Below are 17,638 nucleotides of genomic sequence, written 5' to 3' on the forward strand. Positions count from 1 at the left end.
GAGAAGCCCTACATGCCTGTCCGAGGGAAGGCTGGACACGGACAGACTACACGTGTGGTTCTGACCACACGGCATTCTGGAAAAGGCAAAACTCTGGGAGCGGTACTGACACCTGTCACCGCACATTTATTTGCCCACACCCACAGGAAGCACGACCCCAAATGACCTTAATGAGATCTAGGGACTCCAGGTGGTGATGATGCATCGACGCCAGTTGTTGCCCATGAACGTGCCGTTCTAGTGTGGGATTTAATAAAAAAAAGATGTTATTTGTTCTTAGAGAGGGAAGGGAGAAGAAAGAGAGGGAGAGGAACGTCAATGTGTGGTTACCTCTCATACGCCCCCTACTGGGGGCCAGGCCTGCAAACCAGGCATGTGCCCTGACTGGGAATAGAACTAGCGACCTTCTGGTTTGCAGGTCGGTGCTCGATCAATCCCGAGCCACACCAGCCAGGGCTGTCTGCACAACTGCTCTTCCAAATGAGCAAGGGCAAGAAGCAAGTGCAAGTGCTAACTGCGTGGGAAGAGAAGGTCCACTCCGCTGGATCAGCCCACTCAGGGCAGCAGTCCAGGTCGATCCCATCCACTTGAGAAACAAAGTGCCCACTCCAATAAATGTGCCACCACTTTTTCTCTAGAAGGTTTTTTAAAGGCTTTGGTTATTAAGCTAATTTGGGAAGCAATGAAATAAGAGCACAAAAAAGCCTCATATAAATTTCTCCTCTTGGACAAAAGCAGCTACTTTCACATGCTAAGCACTGAGGTCTTTTTTTTTTTTCTGAAACTACCCACACCGTGACTCAGTTGTTTAACTGCCAAACTGTACATTTAACAAGTGAAATGATACGACCAATAAACGCACAAGGTAGTCATGTTTTTTCCTAAGAACTTTTAATTCAAATGTGAAATGACTACAATCAATACTCATTCTTCTAATAGTAGCATTATGATGCTAATAAGTGGGATTTCTAGTAATAATATTACTCTTATATTCCAGATACATTAGTAAGAAAAAAGAGTAAGACTGTTTTTTGAGGGGGGTGCTGGTGAAGCACGTGAAATAACAGGTACGCAGGAGCTAGCTCCTGGGGGAACTCTGGTGAGCCGCAGGCTGCCCCTGAGGTCTCCAACTGCGCCCCCCAACCGCTCCGCAGTGGAAGGGGACACCAGAGCTCCACAAGGGAAGAGTCAGCGCCTCAATGGAACGACCAAAAGCAACACCACCTCAGGTGACCGGTGTCACCTCAGGCTCAGATGGACATCGTGTGCCTACAGAAGGGACACCACAAGGACACAATGTCCCCTATGTAATACGTCAGCTGAGAACGCACACATCGGATCTAGTCATGAGCAAACGTCAGACAAACCCAAAATGAGGAACAGTCTATTAAAAAGGGGGGAGGGATATTTCCAAAAAATGTCAATGTTGTAAAAGACAAAGGCTAAAAAAATGTTCTGGACCACAGGGGGCTAAAGAGACACGGTCACTAAGCAGTGGGCTTGACCCTGAACTGGACCCTGTGCTGGAGGGAAAACGCTGTCCGTGAAGTCACTGGGTTGTCAGTCTGTGCGGCACTGTCCTTGCTGGTGTGGTCAAGTCGGTCACTGTGCTGGTCAAGGGAACGGATACCCCCAACTCAGGAAACAGGAACTTAGGCACGAGCTGGGAGCGAAGGGCCGTGGTCTCCTGTAGGCGGCGCAGGTGTGAGGACGTGAAAGCCAAGGTCGCAGAATGCCACCCTGGGCACAGGTTGTTCGGGTGTTCTCTGCCAAGCTTTTAACCCCGGAAGTCTCCCACAAACCTGAAATTATTTCCAGATATAACGTTTTAAAGTGATCTCGATGAGGATAATCAAACATCACCTTGGCTTCCGTTCTACCAAGGACATATAGAATAAAGTACGCCGGCCAAGTCGGCGCCACTGCCACTGTCATGGCGGGCACGGGCGCACACCGGCCCCCAGGAATTTCCGCGAGTCCAAGGATGAGCTGTTCCCAATCTGCTTCTGTCCCTTAATATCCTAAGACAATACAAACTTGCAAGTGTCTCCCAACAGAAAAATCCATTTTACAGTCTGGGCGTAGGGAAAAAGCCTCTGGACTTTCAGACTGACGTCGTTAAGTCTATGTCTCATCGCCACTTATGAGCTGGAAAATGAAATAAATACAGTGTGTTCTCCCCAGGCCAAGCTCCTTCTGGTTTCTGGAAAAACGACACGGCTGTGACGGATCTTCCTCCTCTTTTCTAAGCACTTACCAGCAGCTCTGCTGTGAACACACTCACCCTGTCTGGGGAGAGCCCCCGGAAATACTGTTAAGGGACTAGAAGGGGGCACTCACACTCACCCTCTGTGATCACGTAGAAACTGCGTTTCTTTAATGGGACCTCTTCTTTCTTTCTTCTGGTTCAGTCTGGCCCCGCCCAGCACCCTGACCCACCCGCCTTCCTCCTTCCTTGCTCCTCCCTCCCTCGACCACTCCCTCAAGCATTAAGCCCCCAAGACAATGAGGTTTGGATCAGCATCAGATAATCTTCAGAGCAAAGCCTGAGGCAGACTCCTAAGGTCCCAGAGACAGAGTTTTGGTCAAACTGGAGACAACCTTGGGCCTCAGCTGTGTTTCAGCTCCAGGCCCAGATAAGCAGCAAGGCCGGATGCAATGACAGCTGGCTGCACTGGGACCAGGTGCCCTGGCCAGCTCCCCAGCCCTAGCACTGGCTAGTTGGTGGTGGCTACGACCCTGACCCCCTTAGTCACCAGGATGAATGATTTTCCCTACAACCCCCCACCTGGAAGCTACAGGGGAGCCACCTGGGCCTCTGGGTGTGGGACACTCCCACAGGCCACGAACCCCGACTGCCTGGCTGCTGGCTCCTGTCCCCGACCCAGGGGACATGGGCTCGGCCACACGCAGGCTCGTGGCCCCTCAGTCTGGTTACAGCTCCAGCAGCACTTCAAAGATCCCAGTGTTCCAATCTTTCCTTAAATAATTCCCAAAATTGTTCTCAGTTTTATGTGCAAATCTGGACTTCTAACTACATACAGAATTCCTTCCCACAGAATGTCAGTTTAAAGGCAAATGTTAAAAGATTCATTTGGGTAGTTAAACCTTATTAGTAAAAACTAACACCTCTCAAAATTCCAGTGGATTTGTTGGCGTCTGTTTTGGGAGGAGGGGGCTCTCTTTAGTGCTCACCCTACAGAAACAAGGGGTGCTTGACACTTCAGGTTTTGGTTCCGCCTCCAATCTCCTTAAAGGAGCCTCCTGAAGCCACTGCCTCCACGCCCTGGAGGGTTTGCACCCCTTCTCTGCTTTCCTGCCTTCTGGAGTCTCAAAAGCCCTGCAGACAGTTTCTACTCCCACCCTGCATTGCTTTCACCTCCTCCGCAGAAAGACCCGCTCTGGCGCGGGAAGAAAATTCGATGGACTCGGGACCGCTGCCCTGTCCTCCCGACCCTGCACCATCCGGGCAGCTCTCTGCTGGGCAGCGCTCCTGACGCACTCGGACTGAGGGGGCCAAGGGCCACCCTGGCTCTGAGGGTCCAAGCAGGGGGTCTCCGGGTGTCAGTGTGAACCCTGCTAGGTTCAAAAAATACAGTGAAGATTAAATGGAAACAATTGCTAGGGTTTTTTGTTTTGTCCTTTTTTGTGTTGAGTCCACAGTAATTTGGCAAGCAGTCAGGTTTATGGGGGCTGGGGGTGGAGAGCCTACTGCTGGAGCCAGCTCGAAGGAACACACAGAGCGGGCATCTCCTGATGCCGTGGGACCCAGAGCCCAGCATCAGCACCCGCGTCTGCCCTGGTGTGAGGCCACGCACACTGAACACCACGCGAGAACTCTCTAGGTTAGGACTTCCTATGCAGCACAACTGCACGGGGAGCCCCCTAATGACTAGTTAAATGCTCGTCACCCTAATCCAGCTCATCTGTAGCAACCAACTAACCCGCGCCGCCTGCCGGTCCCGGCAGCGCTCTCTGCAGCAGCTCCCTCACCAGCAACTCTTCGAGGACCACGAGGCTCCCAAACCCACAGTTCGGGAGCCTGAATACCCCACTCCTGCTGACCTCTCTTCCCGGAGAAACGCCATTTCAGGTCGTCTCTAACGACCGTCTTCCGTGCTCACAGCACCTTTCATTAACACCACTCCATTAGCAGTTTCACGAAATCTGCATGCAAGCAACTGCTGAAGGAGACCTCGGCTGGCTTGTCTAGGGGACCCTGTGCTAGTGCGCATGCGCAGGGGCCCCGTCGCACACCGGGCTCGCACACCGGGCGGCGCTTCCACTCAACGTCCAGAAATTCCTATGGGGCAGCAACAACATGAGGATGAACCCCGCTCCCCAATCAGGGCTGGAGAGCCCCAGCCAATGTGGTCTATGCTGACTCGTGAAGCCACTCACATGTCTGGATGCGTTTCCCTCGAACACTGTAACTCTTTAACAAGCACCTGCATCTTTATAGAAAAGACAGCCGACCTTCCCACGTGGACTGCAGCAGGCTCTGCAGACAGAGGCCCAGGGGGTGGGACACTGGCGTACAAGTCGCGTTTTTCAGGCCTTGGTTCTATTCCATTGGTTGGTCTTTAAACAACTACTTAAAAAAAAAATTTTTTTTTTACTTTTCTTTCACGTAAATACTTTTTTTATAAAAAAAACTGACTTTGGCCCTGGTTGGTGCGGCTCAGTGGATTGAGCGCAGGGCCTATGAACCAAAGTTGTGGTTCGATTCCCAGTCAGGGCACATGCCTGGGTTGCAGGCCAGTTCCCCGCAGGGGACCCATGAGAGGCAACCACACATTGATGTTTCTCTCCCTCCTTCCCTTCTCCTATTTAAAAGATAAGTAATATCTTTTTAACAAAGAAGTGATTTTGTTCATGTCAAAGTTCTACGTATTTGGGGAACTAGAGCAAGAGATTTATTTTCATAGCACGCCCCTCTGTGTGCACATACAGCTTGTTTAAAAAACTCTAAAAGTTTCCTTCTGAATCCTCAAAGAGCCTTCCTTCTATTACTGAACTGAAGAAGGGGGATTCCTGAAACCATCCAAATGCTGCAAACCAGTAAGTTATGTATGTAACAAAAGTCCTTTAGTCTTAAGAAAAGACTCCCTTATGGAAAGACTTCAATATACGTAACAAATTTTTAAAGTACAAACAGGAAAATGAATTTGGTACTCTTTCAAACAGAGTAAGAAAGCCTGGTCTCCATAAAGTGAGCCAGAGTCAGAAGGAAGCGTGGACTACGATTAACAAGGCCCATTCTGAAAAGGAAAAGTCCCTCAGCTGTTTCATGCCCACTCGAGTGCGGTCTGCGGGACCCCAGCGGCTGCGGAGCTGCCGGAGGAGGCCCGTGAACGGGGCGCCAGAGCGCAGTGAAACAGGCGGTGCGTCTGGTGGCCGAGGCTCCGGAGACAGCTGCGTGAGGCTGGAACTGTGGTCTGACCACTCGCCTAGCTGTGTGTCCTTCTGCACTCTCCCTAACTCTGCAAGGCTTCGCCAAAGTAAAATGGATGTAACGACAGTCTTCATCGCGTGGCACTGGGTAAATGCCAAAGGAACTGGGACACACCCGGCATTTCACACAAAGCCCAGCGGGAATGCCCAGTGGGAACCAAGCTGCCCCTCTCAGGACCCCCCAGGTCCCCGTCCCCTGATAGCAGCTGCTGCTTTCTGGTCAGCTCCATTTCTGTCAGGAGAGTGACACGGGTTTCTGTTCCTGGGCTGCGAGAAATCTAACTGGTGGTCAACATCTTACACAAGTTTCTGAGTCTGTCTCATTCTTCTTCCAGGGAAATAAACGTTGCTGCTCACGGAAACGGCAACATCCATCCACGGCTATTTAGATCTGCAGTTAAAACACCAGAGACATCACTGAGAAGTTGGCCTGAAACTGTCTTGTTTCAAATCAGCCACGACTCCTGCTGCTGCGCAGAACCCTCGGGTGTCAGCTGGGAAAGACCCTCCAAACACGACTGAGAATCACAGCACACGCACGGCCTCTCCCCAGTTCTCGTTCTACCTGGAGGGTCAGCGAAGTTCTGAAATCCCTGCCCCACAGGGGTGCCATCACACAGACAGACAGATTGACAGACGGCTCTCCCTGCCTCAGTTCCTGGAGACTGACTAGTCCGAGACTTCCCTGGACTGCTGGGGAGGCAAGAACATGTCTGTAAACAGAACCTGGGTGTCGGCCTGGGAGGAAGCGCTCATCGCTCATCATTAGGCTCCACTGAAACCTGGGTGTGACCAATCAGTTGCAACCTTATCTCCTCCACTAATACAAACATGACAGCTTTGTGTCAACCCCCACTGTGAAATGTTTAGTAACGCCATTCACTGTTTAAAATCTCAAACAGTTACTAATTCCCTAAAAAACATCTAAGACTAAAATTCAGTCCATCTTTTAGCCCCGTCTGTTCACGTGGGGGCACACACCTCTCTGCTTCCACGCTCACTCGTGGGACTTGCTGGCGGCAGAGTGTGGGCGGCAGGTCGGAAAATGCTGCAGTCTGCACACATTCCCTTTCAGGGGCCGTCTGTCACACCCGGCCCTCCCTGGGTGCCCCGAAGAAGCACTAATCCCTCCATCAGCCCCGGCTGTGTGGCCAGCATTGCTTCACACCGCAACTCGGCTCCTGAGTGAGGGACCGTCATGAAATACTGAGTCACCGTCTACTGCTCGGGTTCCAAACTGCAGTGCCTTCTAGATGCTAACATCATTATTTATTCAGTAGCTGTTTACAACCCACTCACTCCCAGCCCGGTGGGGCCTGGCAGGGAAGCAGGAGTCCAGGAAAGGGGTGCGAGCGAGGAGACACTTTCCAGCCAGACGTGAGGACTGGATCGGGAGGGCACTGCTCTACGGGCTGGCACATGTAGGGCTGACTTACACTGCCAACAGTAATGGTGACGAGAGCAGCACACCGTCATTCCCTTTATTGGCCTCATTTACGGAAAAGGAGACTTGAAGTCAAGGTCACAGGGTCATGCACACACAGCTAGATGGTGGCCAAACCAGGATTTGAACCCAGGTCTGAACTTCGAAGCCCTAATGTTACTTTCCACTCACGTAGAACACTTCGAGCAGGGGAGGACTACTTGCTGAGAGAGAGGCCAGGGTCATCACTCAAAGGGAAGCGTGAGGTGGACGCTGGGCTGCTCAGCAGCAGCAACAGACCGGCTTGGTGGGCAGCTGAGAGGTCTCGAATCCACGGCAGCCTGGCCGCCTACTAGCCTGTGCAGTCAAGCCCCAACTCCAAGCTCCGCAGCCTCTTGGGGCGGGGCCAGCACCAGTACCGACAAGCACCTTCTCCTCCAGGGGGCGCACCAGTACCGACAAGCACCTTCTCCTCCAGGGGGCGCACCAGCACACCTCCCAGCACACCTACCGTGGTTTAGGGCAGAAACTGTTACTACACTTTCTTCTCCAGGACAAACCCTTCAGCAAGAATCAGAAACCGGTCCCTAGTGGCCTGTACACCTCAGCCCTGGCACTCCAGAACCTTCCATCTCCCTGTGAAATCAAATCCCTACACAGTGCTCACCTGAGGGGAGGGAGGGGTTCGTTTCATTTGCCATCTAACTGGAGCTCACACTCCCGCCCTCACGACATGGTCTCAACCACGGGCCCAGGGCCACTGTCCACCTTCCCAACTCCAGTGAGGAGCCCTCAGCATCGCGGGGGCACAGTGCTCTGGCAGGTCTGAAGCTCCGATTTGGGCCTGTCTGACCCACAGGCTTAAACACGGCCCCACACCGCTCTGCTCCATGAACGATTACGGAGCACCTACCGTAGAGTCAGGTCCATTTACGGGCACCGACAATAAGTTTACAGTCTTAGAAGTAGAGGCAGATAAAGAACTGGCACAAGTGGATACGGGTTTTAAACAAAATGCGATAAACGGAGCAAGGGGCAGCTGACGTGGCCCAGAAGGGCTGGGGCGAGCTCTCCCAGATCTGGGCCCTAAAGACGTGTTGCACGGTGCCGTCTAAGGGAAGGGGGCCCAGGGGATACAGAGTGTCTGGCAGGCAGCGAGATGCCTTGGTATCTCGGGTGCCCCACCCCTGTCCACGCCGCCATAGTCTAACACGTGCCCCACACGCCAGCTGCCTCCACCCTCCCCTCAAATCCTGGCAGCTAATTTTCACTGGCAAAGTGAGGCCCCCTCCAAAGTCTGCCCCCCCAAACCAACGAAAACTTACGTGTTCCTCGGAAGGACACTGTAGGGAAGCACGATCCCCACACTGTTATCAAGAAACTACGCAGAGACAAGCGACGTGAGCCAGGCAGAGAGAAACAACCTGTGACCTCACTTCTGCGTGTGGGGAAGAGAACCAGCAAGCTGAAGCCGATGCTGCCGAGACCACAGACACCACCGCCGGGGACGGAGTGGAGAGGCCCCAGGAAGCCCGGCCAGTGCTGCCCCTCCTCCCTGGGAAGCAAACTTCTTGAGCTTTTCAAATGGCTGCTGATAACAGCTCCTGGAGCTGGGTCTGCACCACTGACCTCTCTATTAAAAAAATAAAATTTTCATCTAGCAACAGACATAAGCAACTCATGATGTACAGAACAATTTAAAAACCTGCTCACCAGCAGCAATGGCAGCTTTCAAAGCAACGTGTATGCTCCCTCTGGGTGGCCCCCCTTTCATGTCGTCATAAACTCTGCCCTTTTCTCCCCGCTCAGAGCACAGCGGGAGTTTCTACCCAGATCTGCGTCTCCGGACTTTGCAGTTCCTTAGAAGACACCCAAGTACAGCTTTAAACACCCCCCCCCCCCTTAGATCTTATTTATTTTGAGAGAGGGGGGAAGGGAAAGAGAATGAAAGGGAGAGAAACAAGGATCAGTTGCCTGACCAAACCCACAACCCAGGCAGGTGCCCTGACCAGGAGTCAAACTGGTGACGTTTTGCTTTGAGGGACGACACCCATCCAACTGAGCCTCGCCAGTCGGGGCCAGCCTTCTGGTTTTGACTTTGAAGGACAAAAATTAATTCAAATCACTCCCTCAGACTTCAATTTTGGTTTGTCACATCTTAGAAAAACTAAATGCTTTAAAATGTCATTTAACTTTGACCTATTCAACAAATAGGTTAATGTTTTTCCTTAGATTTTTCTCATATGAGCTCAAAGGACATGAATCAAGTTTTATAATTACAAACGATACTCAAGTTATAAAAATTTTAAAATTAATTTGCTATAGCCTCAAAAATAGTCTACTCAGTGGACTTTCTGAGGACTCTGATTTAGAACAGAATATTTTTAACACCTCCCACGCCAACACGGCAGCACCCTGCATGGCAAGAACCACATGGAAATACGCCACAATTCTGGAATAGAAACTCCCAGTGCAGTCCGCCGATAAGTTTAAAACAAATTAGACTGTGATAGCTAAAGAAAATGAACTACATTTATATGGCTTTCTTGTTAAGTTTACTGAAAAAGAAAGCTGAAAAGGAATTCTGTTTTCCATAGTCCTGGTCTTTGCAGTTGCTGAAACATAAACAAGTCCTCAAAACATCAAACACAGAAGCAGACAATTATCTACCACTATGACTGTTTCAAAATATTTCTGCTGTTTTACCTTATCAACAAAACTAAATGTTGTCCCCTCAAAATATCAGAGGACAAAGTGCGTAACTTAAGCCCACCTTTGCGAAGGAAACCTGTTCAGAAGACCTTCCCGGTGGGAACGCCCACCTCCTGGGAAGCAGTCTGGCCACCTGGTAGGAAGGGCATTCACGCCCTGCGACCCCCCCTGACGCCGACTCCCTCAGGAGATGCAGGTCAACTTGATGTCCGACAGCAAAACCCTGGACACCATGCGCTGTCCGGTGATGAGGAGATGATCAAGTACATTATGACATACCCACAGGTGCGCCCTAACAGAATAAATTAGCAAGTCATTCAACACAGTTGTACTCTCCTAAAATTTACAGGGAACCACAAAAGACCCAAACAGCCAAAGAAATCCTGAGCAAGAAGAATTAAGCAGGAGGCATCACACTTCCTGACTTCAAGCTACACTATAAAGCTACAGCCATCAAAACCGTGTGGGACCTGCATAATAACAGACCCATCGGCCATGGCCCAGGATCAGGAGCCCAGAAACACACCAAGCACGTACAGTCACCTCGTATCTGCCAGGAGAGTCAAGAATACAGTCCCGTCAATACATGAGGCTGGGATAATTGTATGTCCACCTGTAAAAGAATGAAACTGAACCTGTATCTTACACCACTCACAAAAATTAACTTAAAATGCATTAAAGATTTAAATGTAAGCTTGAAGCCATAAAGCAGCTATAAGAAGCCAGAGTTTTTTGGATATGATACCTAAAGTACCAGCAACCAAGAAAAATTACTGAGTGGGACCTCGTCGCACTAAAAAGCTTCTGCGCAGCCCAGGAAACCATGGACAAAGCGAAACGGAAAAGGCAACACATGGAATGGTAAAAATATTTATTTGCAAACCATCCATCTGATAAGGGATTAATATCCAAAATATTAAAAGAACTCATGCAACTCAGTAGCAAAAAAACCTATAGCAAATAAGACAATTAAAAAGCAGGCAAAAGACCTGAATGGATGTTGCCCAAAGAAGGCATACGAAAGGCCAACAGATACATGGAAAGTTGCTCAACTTCACTAGTCATTAAGGAAATTCAAACGAAAGCCCCATCGAGGCATCTGTCAACTCCCTCTTGTTAGAGCGGCCACCACGGGAAAGGGAGGACATGCCGGAGGCTGGCCTGGAGGGAAGCCGCACCCTGCGGGTGGGAGTGCGGACTGGGGCGGGCCGCCGTGGAGAACAGGATGGCAGACCCTCAGAAATGCCCAGTACCATATGATCCAGAAATCCCACTTCTGGAACCACACCCAAAGGAAGTGAAAGCTAAGTCAGACAGACACCCACAGCCCACATTACAGCAGCATGAGCTACCATGGAAGCACACACGGAACCAGCCACAGCGCCCCACGGATGGGCACACGCACGCTGATGCAGCCTGACGTAGCCAGGGCACCCGCCATTCGTGACAACATGCGTGGGCCTCAAGGGCACTGTGCTCGGTGAAGTACGTTCAAGAGACAAGTACTGAACGACCTCACTTAGATGTGGAATCTAAAAACCAACTCACAGAAGAAGAGGTAAGACTTGTGGTCATGGGAGGCAGCGGGTGCAGGGAGGGAGGGCTGGAGCAAGGCGGTCCCAGGCACAGACGTTTGGCCGCAGCTAACACTGCTGCGTGGGGCACAGGGAGGCTGCTGCGAGCAAATCCCGAGTGTCTCAACAGAAGGAGAAAGTGTTTCCTTTCTTTTCTTTAATTGTATCTGTATGAGAAGATGCGTGTGAGATGATTACCGATGTGGTCATCATTTCACAGCGTCCCACCGTGTGCCTTCCGTTTACACAGCGCTATATACCAATTATTTCTCAACAAAACTGGAAGGGAACAGTGCCTTAAGAAACGGGGCAAGAGCTTGTCTTAGATGTAGAAAAATGCACACCCCACAACGGAAAGAAAACAAATTAGGATGCACACGTAATAAACTCTATCTCAAAACTTTATTTATTTATTTATTTATTTATTTATTTATTTATTTATTTATTTATTTTAGATAGGGAAAGGGAGAGAGAAGCATCAATGTGTGGTTGCTTCTCACATGCCCCCTACTGGGGACCTGGCCTGCAACCCAGGCATGTGCCCTGACTGGGAATTGAACCAACAACCCTTTGCTTCACATTCTCAGTCTGACACTCAATCCACTGAGCCACACCAACCAGGACTTACTTCAAAACTTTTTAAAAAGGTGTTTGATATATACATTCAAAAAAGGCAAAAGGAACTATTTTGATATGCTGACAGTGGTAACCCTGGATGGTAGATTTAAGCGGTTTCTTTCACTCTAAACTATTTTTCAAAAATTTCTACTAATGACCCTGTATGATGTTGATAATCAGAAAAAAATCTGCCAGACATAACACTTAAGTGACTGTTTCGTAGGTGCACAGTGCATTTTGCCTCCACGTTCAGACACACTCCACTTCACCTCTGAGAGACTGAGCAAAGTGTTCTCAGTTGTGAAATACACTGGGGCGGCACCTGAAAACGCAGTACTGCACCCCGACACTTCTGAACCTGCACACTGGGCTTGGGCCGTTCCAGGTCCGCGTGGGCAACAATGGCAGGGGTGGGAGGCAGGGGCGGGCGAGGCCCTCTGTAGAGATGCCCCAGGCAGGATGTGTCTCACGCGGCCCGCAGCTCGGCTGCGCCCACCCACTCCTCACTGGAAGCCGGCGTCTGTGGTCAAGTTCAGGTCTGCTCCAATTCAGATGTAGGCCCCGGCAAACTCTGTTTAAAAAGTGTTTTCGCCATTCCTACCCCAAAATAGCCAAGTGCCGCTGCCTAGACCTGTGTGAGGAGCACAGCTGTCTGTGAAAAGACTTGCTCTGTGGTTCTCAGCTCAACCGGCCTGCAGAGGCGGCTGGGGAGGAGCTCCGGCCCCGGGTACGAAGCCGTCTCTGCGACTCACTAGATCTGCGGTCGCAGGGTTCTCACGCAGCCTCTCTGGTCTCCCAGGCCCACCTACCCAGTGAGGGTAAAATCACACCCTTCATCACGGTTTCTACAAATTCTTAAAAAATAATTCTAGGTTCAGATTTCTACAATCTTCCCAAATATCTCCAGTCCCTCACTTTCCACAGTAAGAAACTGTCCTTGGATAACCTCTACGGCATCAACACTTCGAAAACTTAAACTACTCGTTTCAAAAATACATAATGTCTGTCTATAAGACTTACATTTTGGCAGATCCTATCACACATTTCTTAGGACCTCCCCCGTCACCCATCCAAAGCCTCAGTTAACACTAACCATTGCTCAACACGCGTCACACACGTGGGGCCCGTGGCTCGCTGCGCAATAACTGCCAGGAAGCTCGGCAGCGGCCCCGCGCCTTCCCTAACTCGGCTCAGGACAAGAGAGACCGGGGCTTCTCTGTACATGTCCAAAACAACGAGGACACTACATACGTCAAGCACCTTGACATAAAAGATTAGGTAAAATGAAGTTTCATTTCAGTATTAAAACGATAAGAACACAAATTTTTGGAGTGAAACTCTCTGTCAGTAAACTGCCTAATTTCAGAATAAACCAAATTTACATATAAGTTTTTCAGCTTCACAAACCATTTGAGTTAAATAACATGTATTATATTTTTTTAACTTTTAAGGCAGAAGATATAGCCACACTGTAATTTGATGTTTACAGAAGAGCTGATTTCTACCCAAAGAAACTGGCTTCACCTGGCGCTTTTCATACCTGGGAAGTTACTTGTCGGACCTGCACAAAAGTGGTATGTAGCACTCAGCACATCTGTGTTCCTGAGTCTACAGAACACACACTTCACACAGAATACCAAGCACAGGACCCCTGATCCTGCAAAAAGGTAATACAAAATTTACTATTGGGACACGCTGTTTCTATCCAAAAGTCTGTAAAATCACCTTCAGTCACCAACTTTCTCCTCACCCTCAACATGTTCAACGAGGCTCAGAGATGAGGTTTGAATCTGACGTTTGAAAGAAAGAGGGCGGCATTACTGAGGTCTCTTTTTCCAGCACCTCAGTTCACATGTGGGCAGTCACAGGCCAGGTGCTTTTCTGAATGAAACCTGAGCACGTCATCATGAAAAAAAGAAGTGTCTAATGTTAACATAGCAGTGGATCCACTGCTTCACTCCGAGTTCACCAGCTTTCCCATTTTGTTGTTAAAAAATAATCTAATTTTAACAAACGATGGGATGTGATGCAACACAATTCCTCACCTCAACACCTACAGGCACCGCTGCAGCCCCGGCCGGCTGCACACTGAGATGCAGAGAAGGCAACCCTCAGCAAGCCCCCTCCGGGTTTCTGCACGGAGGAAGTGCAGGTGCCAGCAGTTGCCACACACCCAGCACCTTCTCTGGGTGGGCAGGATGCTAGCCACTTCACATGTCATTTTGTCCACTCTTCCAAGCAACTCCGAGAAACCGCTTACTATCTCCACTCACCAGACAAGAGAGCAAAGACGAAAAGGGGACACCAGGCTGAAAGGGGCAGAGCCAGACAGCAAGCCCAGGGCTGCTGCACTTCCAAGCTCACACTCTTTATATTAACCTATGCTGTTTTGAGTTCCTCAAAGTCCTACTAAAGTTTTGCTTAGGTTTCCCAAGCATAACTACTTCTCTGCAACAAAGACAACTGATTGCAGTAATACACCTATACATTAATTCTGCACTACACATTAATTCAGTCTTGTCAAGCAGATGGGATGTACAAGGAGACTCCAATTCTTATTACCAAGGGAATATTGAGCTCACAGGCAGGCACCTCTTCCACGTAATTCACAAGTGCTAATACGGACCCTTAGCTGAAAGTTTTCCCTTATTAATCTTGGTGGTATTAAATATATATTCCACCCTATAATACCTATTGAAACACAGTCAACTCAAGAAAAAAAAGTCCTAGTACAGAAAGCTGAATACATAAAATAATTTACACTCATAGGCAACATTCTGCAATGGAACTTCATAGATTCCTGCTCATCTCTCTTCCTCCAAGCCTTCCTCATTCCTGTCGCCCCACAAGCTGAGCACTAAGAGTCACACGGCTGGTATCTTCTCCCACACAGGCGCTATGTTTGAATCACTCCTGCAACCGAACCAGTCGGACAGCCGGCCTGCTGGCAAGGACGGTTCCTAGCCGTCACCTCAAAGGTGGAAGAGGCGCTGCCCTCTCTCCTGACAACAGTCCCAAACTCAGGACAAGCCCTACCAGCTGAGACTGAGTCACAGCAACTCCTGGGCTCCAAACAGACTGCCGAGAAGAGCCCTCTGCTCTTATTTCCTCCCGCAACCATCCAAACAGCCGTAATGTAATAACAATCCTGGCACTTGGTCACTGCTGAACAGCGCGTTGCAAATGGGCGCCCGCAGCGATTCCCCCCGCCCAGACATCCGTGCCCCGGGCCTGGAATAAGCCCCGTCCCTTCCCTCCTCTGGTAAGAAACACCCCACGCCCTGTCTGTCAAGGTGGTTAACTTCCTTACAGCTCCACCTTGTCCCCCAGCCGAGACCTGGACAGCAGAGACCATCGCTGCCGGCTCAATACACGCGGGGCACTGCAGCAGACGAGAGGGAACTGCCCTCGGCTTCTACCGCGCAGCAGCCACCAACTTGTCCCTGGGGTCCCTGGGGAAACGAGTGGAACCCGCACCCGATGACAGGAGGCAAGCTGCGCACACCATTCAGGAAGGAGCCCGCGCTGGCGCTCCGAGTCCGAGTGGCGACTGGATGGAGCCTCTCAATTCTCCTCCCTCCCAGGACCCACGGGAGGCGGCTCGCCAAGTCGCACCCTTCGGGAAAGTGACAGGCTGGAGTTAACCCTTCGGCTGACCCCACGGTGCAAGCCGCAGGGAAGCCCCAATCCCACAGACGCTTTAAATGCGTGACAAACCCAAGTTCACCCTCCCCGAGCCCTGGTCGCGTCCAAGACGACCGCAGCCGCCCGCACGCGGGACGCTGCCAGGCCGGTCTTGGGCGGGGGAGGGGGGAACCAACGCGCTCGCCCCGCCCCGCCGCGCGGAGGGTCCCGGACCCGGGCCCAGGCGGCGAGCGGGCAGGCGCTCACCGCGATGACATTGACGAAGGTGGTCTTGCCCGAGTACTGCAGCCCCACGAGCGTCAGCTCCATCTCCTCCTTCCAGAAGAGCGAGCGGAACCAGTCCAGCAGGCGGGAGATGAGCGCCAGCATGATGGCGGCTGGGACGCGGGGCAGACGCGCGGGCAGGTGGACGGCGGCGGCTTCCACGCGAGCGGGCCTCGGCCCGGACCCCCCAACGGCTCCTCGCGCGGCGCGACAGCGAACGCGGGCGGCGGCAGCAGCCGGGCCAGGAAGCCGAGCGGGTCATATGACTCTCCCTCCCCCCCACGCAGCTCCTGCGCCGACGTCGGCACCGCGGCAAGAGTGGCGAGGCCCGGCGACTGGGCGCAGCCTCCTCCGGCAGCGCCGCCTGCTGGGGCTTCTGCGCAGTACCTCGGGCTGGACCCTCCCCTGGGCTGTTTTCTATTAAGCACGCCCTCTTCCGCTCGTTAGTGTTAAAATCCTTGTCCTGCACTTGTGGCAATAGCGAAAAATGGAAGCCACAAGCAGGGAACTGACAAGATTAACTGTAGTATGTCTCTGAAAGGGAATACTATACAGCTGTAAAAAGGATGGAGTTCTCTGTAAACTGACATGGAATGATGTCCAGGAAATATTTTCAAGGGAGAGAAGCAAAGTGCAGCCTATGTATATAATGATATATTTTTAAAAGATTTTATTTATCTTTAGAGGGGAAGGAGAGAGGGAGAGAAACATCAATGTATGGTTGCCTCTAGTGTATCCCCTGCTGGGAACTGGCCTGCAACCCAGGCATGTGCCCTGATTGGGAATTGAACCGTGATCCTCTGGTTCACAGACCTGCACTCAATTCACTGAGCTACACCAGCCAGGGCCCTATATAATGATATTTTTGGTGTATGTCAGAAAATAAGAATATGTATGCACATATATGCAAATTTGTATTGTATTTGCATAAAGAAATACTAGGAAACTATTAAAAGTGGTTTCTTATGGGGTAGGGGAAACTGGGTAACTGGAAGCAGGAATGGTAATGAGAATTCTCTAGATTCCTTTTTATATCATTTTGACTTCCAGTGTACCAATGGTTGCCTGTTCAAAAGTTTAACTTAATTAGAAAATTGATAACAATATCTTGCAAGGCTTTCAAATTTAAAAAAATCCCTGCCCTCATAGAGCTTACAGTCTTGTGAGGAGACATGTTACCTAACACAGATGACTGACATACAGCACTGGCTTTGCAGAGAAGCTGAGCCAAGGGGATGGAAGCAGTCACTGTTCTAGGGAGGGTCAGGCCGGACCTCTCCCTGTGGAGGGAGAAGTGAGAAGGAGAGCCAGGTGTACGTGTAGCAGGAGCACGTTCCAGACAGAAGGAACAGCAAAGACCTCCTGGGAAATGGAGACTGGAATGCTCTGGAAATAGAAATAGGAGGGCTTCTCGGATGAATGAGGTCGGGGGTGGGGAGAGGTGTGGCTAGAGAGAGAGGGAGGCGCCCCTGAAGGAAGCCCTGCGGCCCTGATTTGGCGTTCTCATTGCTGTGGTGGGCAGCCAGGAGAGCGGAGCGGTGTACGTTTTTAAAAGTCCACTCTGGCAGCTCCACGGAGGACTGGCTGTAGGAAGCCTTTCTGGGTCGGACTGTGTCCCTGTTGAAACATGTTGCGGTTCTCACCCCAGGACCTCGGAACACGACCTTGTTTGGAAACAGGGCCATTGCAGATGTAACCAGTTAGGGCGGTCATACTGCAGCAGGGCGGGTCCTCCATCCAAAATGTCTGGTGTCCTCAGAAGAAGAGAAGAGGTGCAGGCGCAGGACAGGAAAGGGCCAGGTGACCACAGAGGCAGAACCGCTGTGGGAGGATTTGCCGGCAAACCGCCGGGAGCTGGGGGGCAGGCACAGAACAGACACTCTCACAGACTCAGAAGGAATCAACCTCGCCAACACCTTGACCTTGGGTGCCTAGCCTCCAGGACTCT

General features: G+C 50.9%; 1 protein-coding gene across 1 annotated transcript in view; it reads right to left on the reverse strand.

Moving 5' to 3' along the window:
- ARL8B (ADP ribosylation factor like GTPase 8B) overlaps nt 1-15,959 on the reverse strand; it is a 27,293-nt gene extending 11,334 nt beyond the window's left edge. The window contains exon 1 of the mRNA XM_037128495.2: nt 15,673-15,959. Within this exon, the coding sequence (XP_036984390.1) occupies nt 15,673-15,795 (123 nt within the window). The 5' untranslated portion in view covers nt 15,796-15,959. The remainder of the gene's footprint in view (nt 1-15,672) is intronic.
- Nucleotides 15,960-17,638: the final 1,679 nt, after the last annotated feature.

Source organism: Artibeus jamaicensis, unplaced genomic scaffold, assembly GCF_021234435.1.
Source record: "Artibeus jamaicensis isolate MK-2021 breed Jamaican fruit bat unplaced genomic scaffold, CSHL_Jam_final contig_519, whole genome shotgun sequence".
Lineage (NCBI taxonomy): Eukaryota > Metazoa > Chordata > Mammalia > Chiroptera > Phyllostomidae > Artibeus > Artibeus jamaicensis.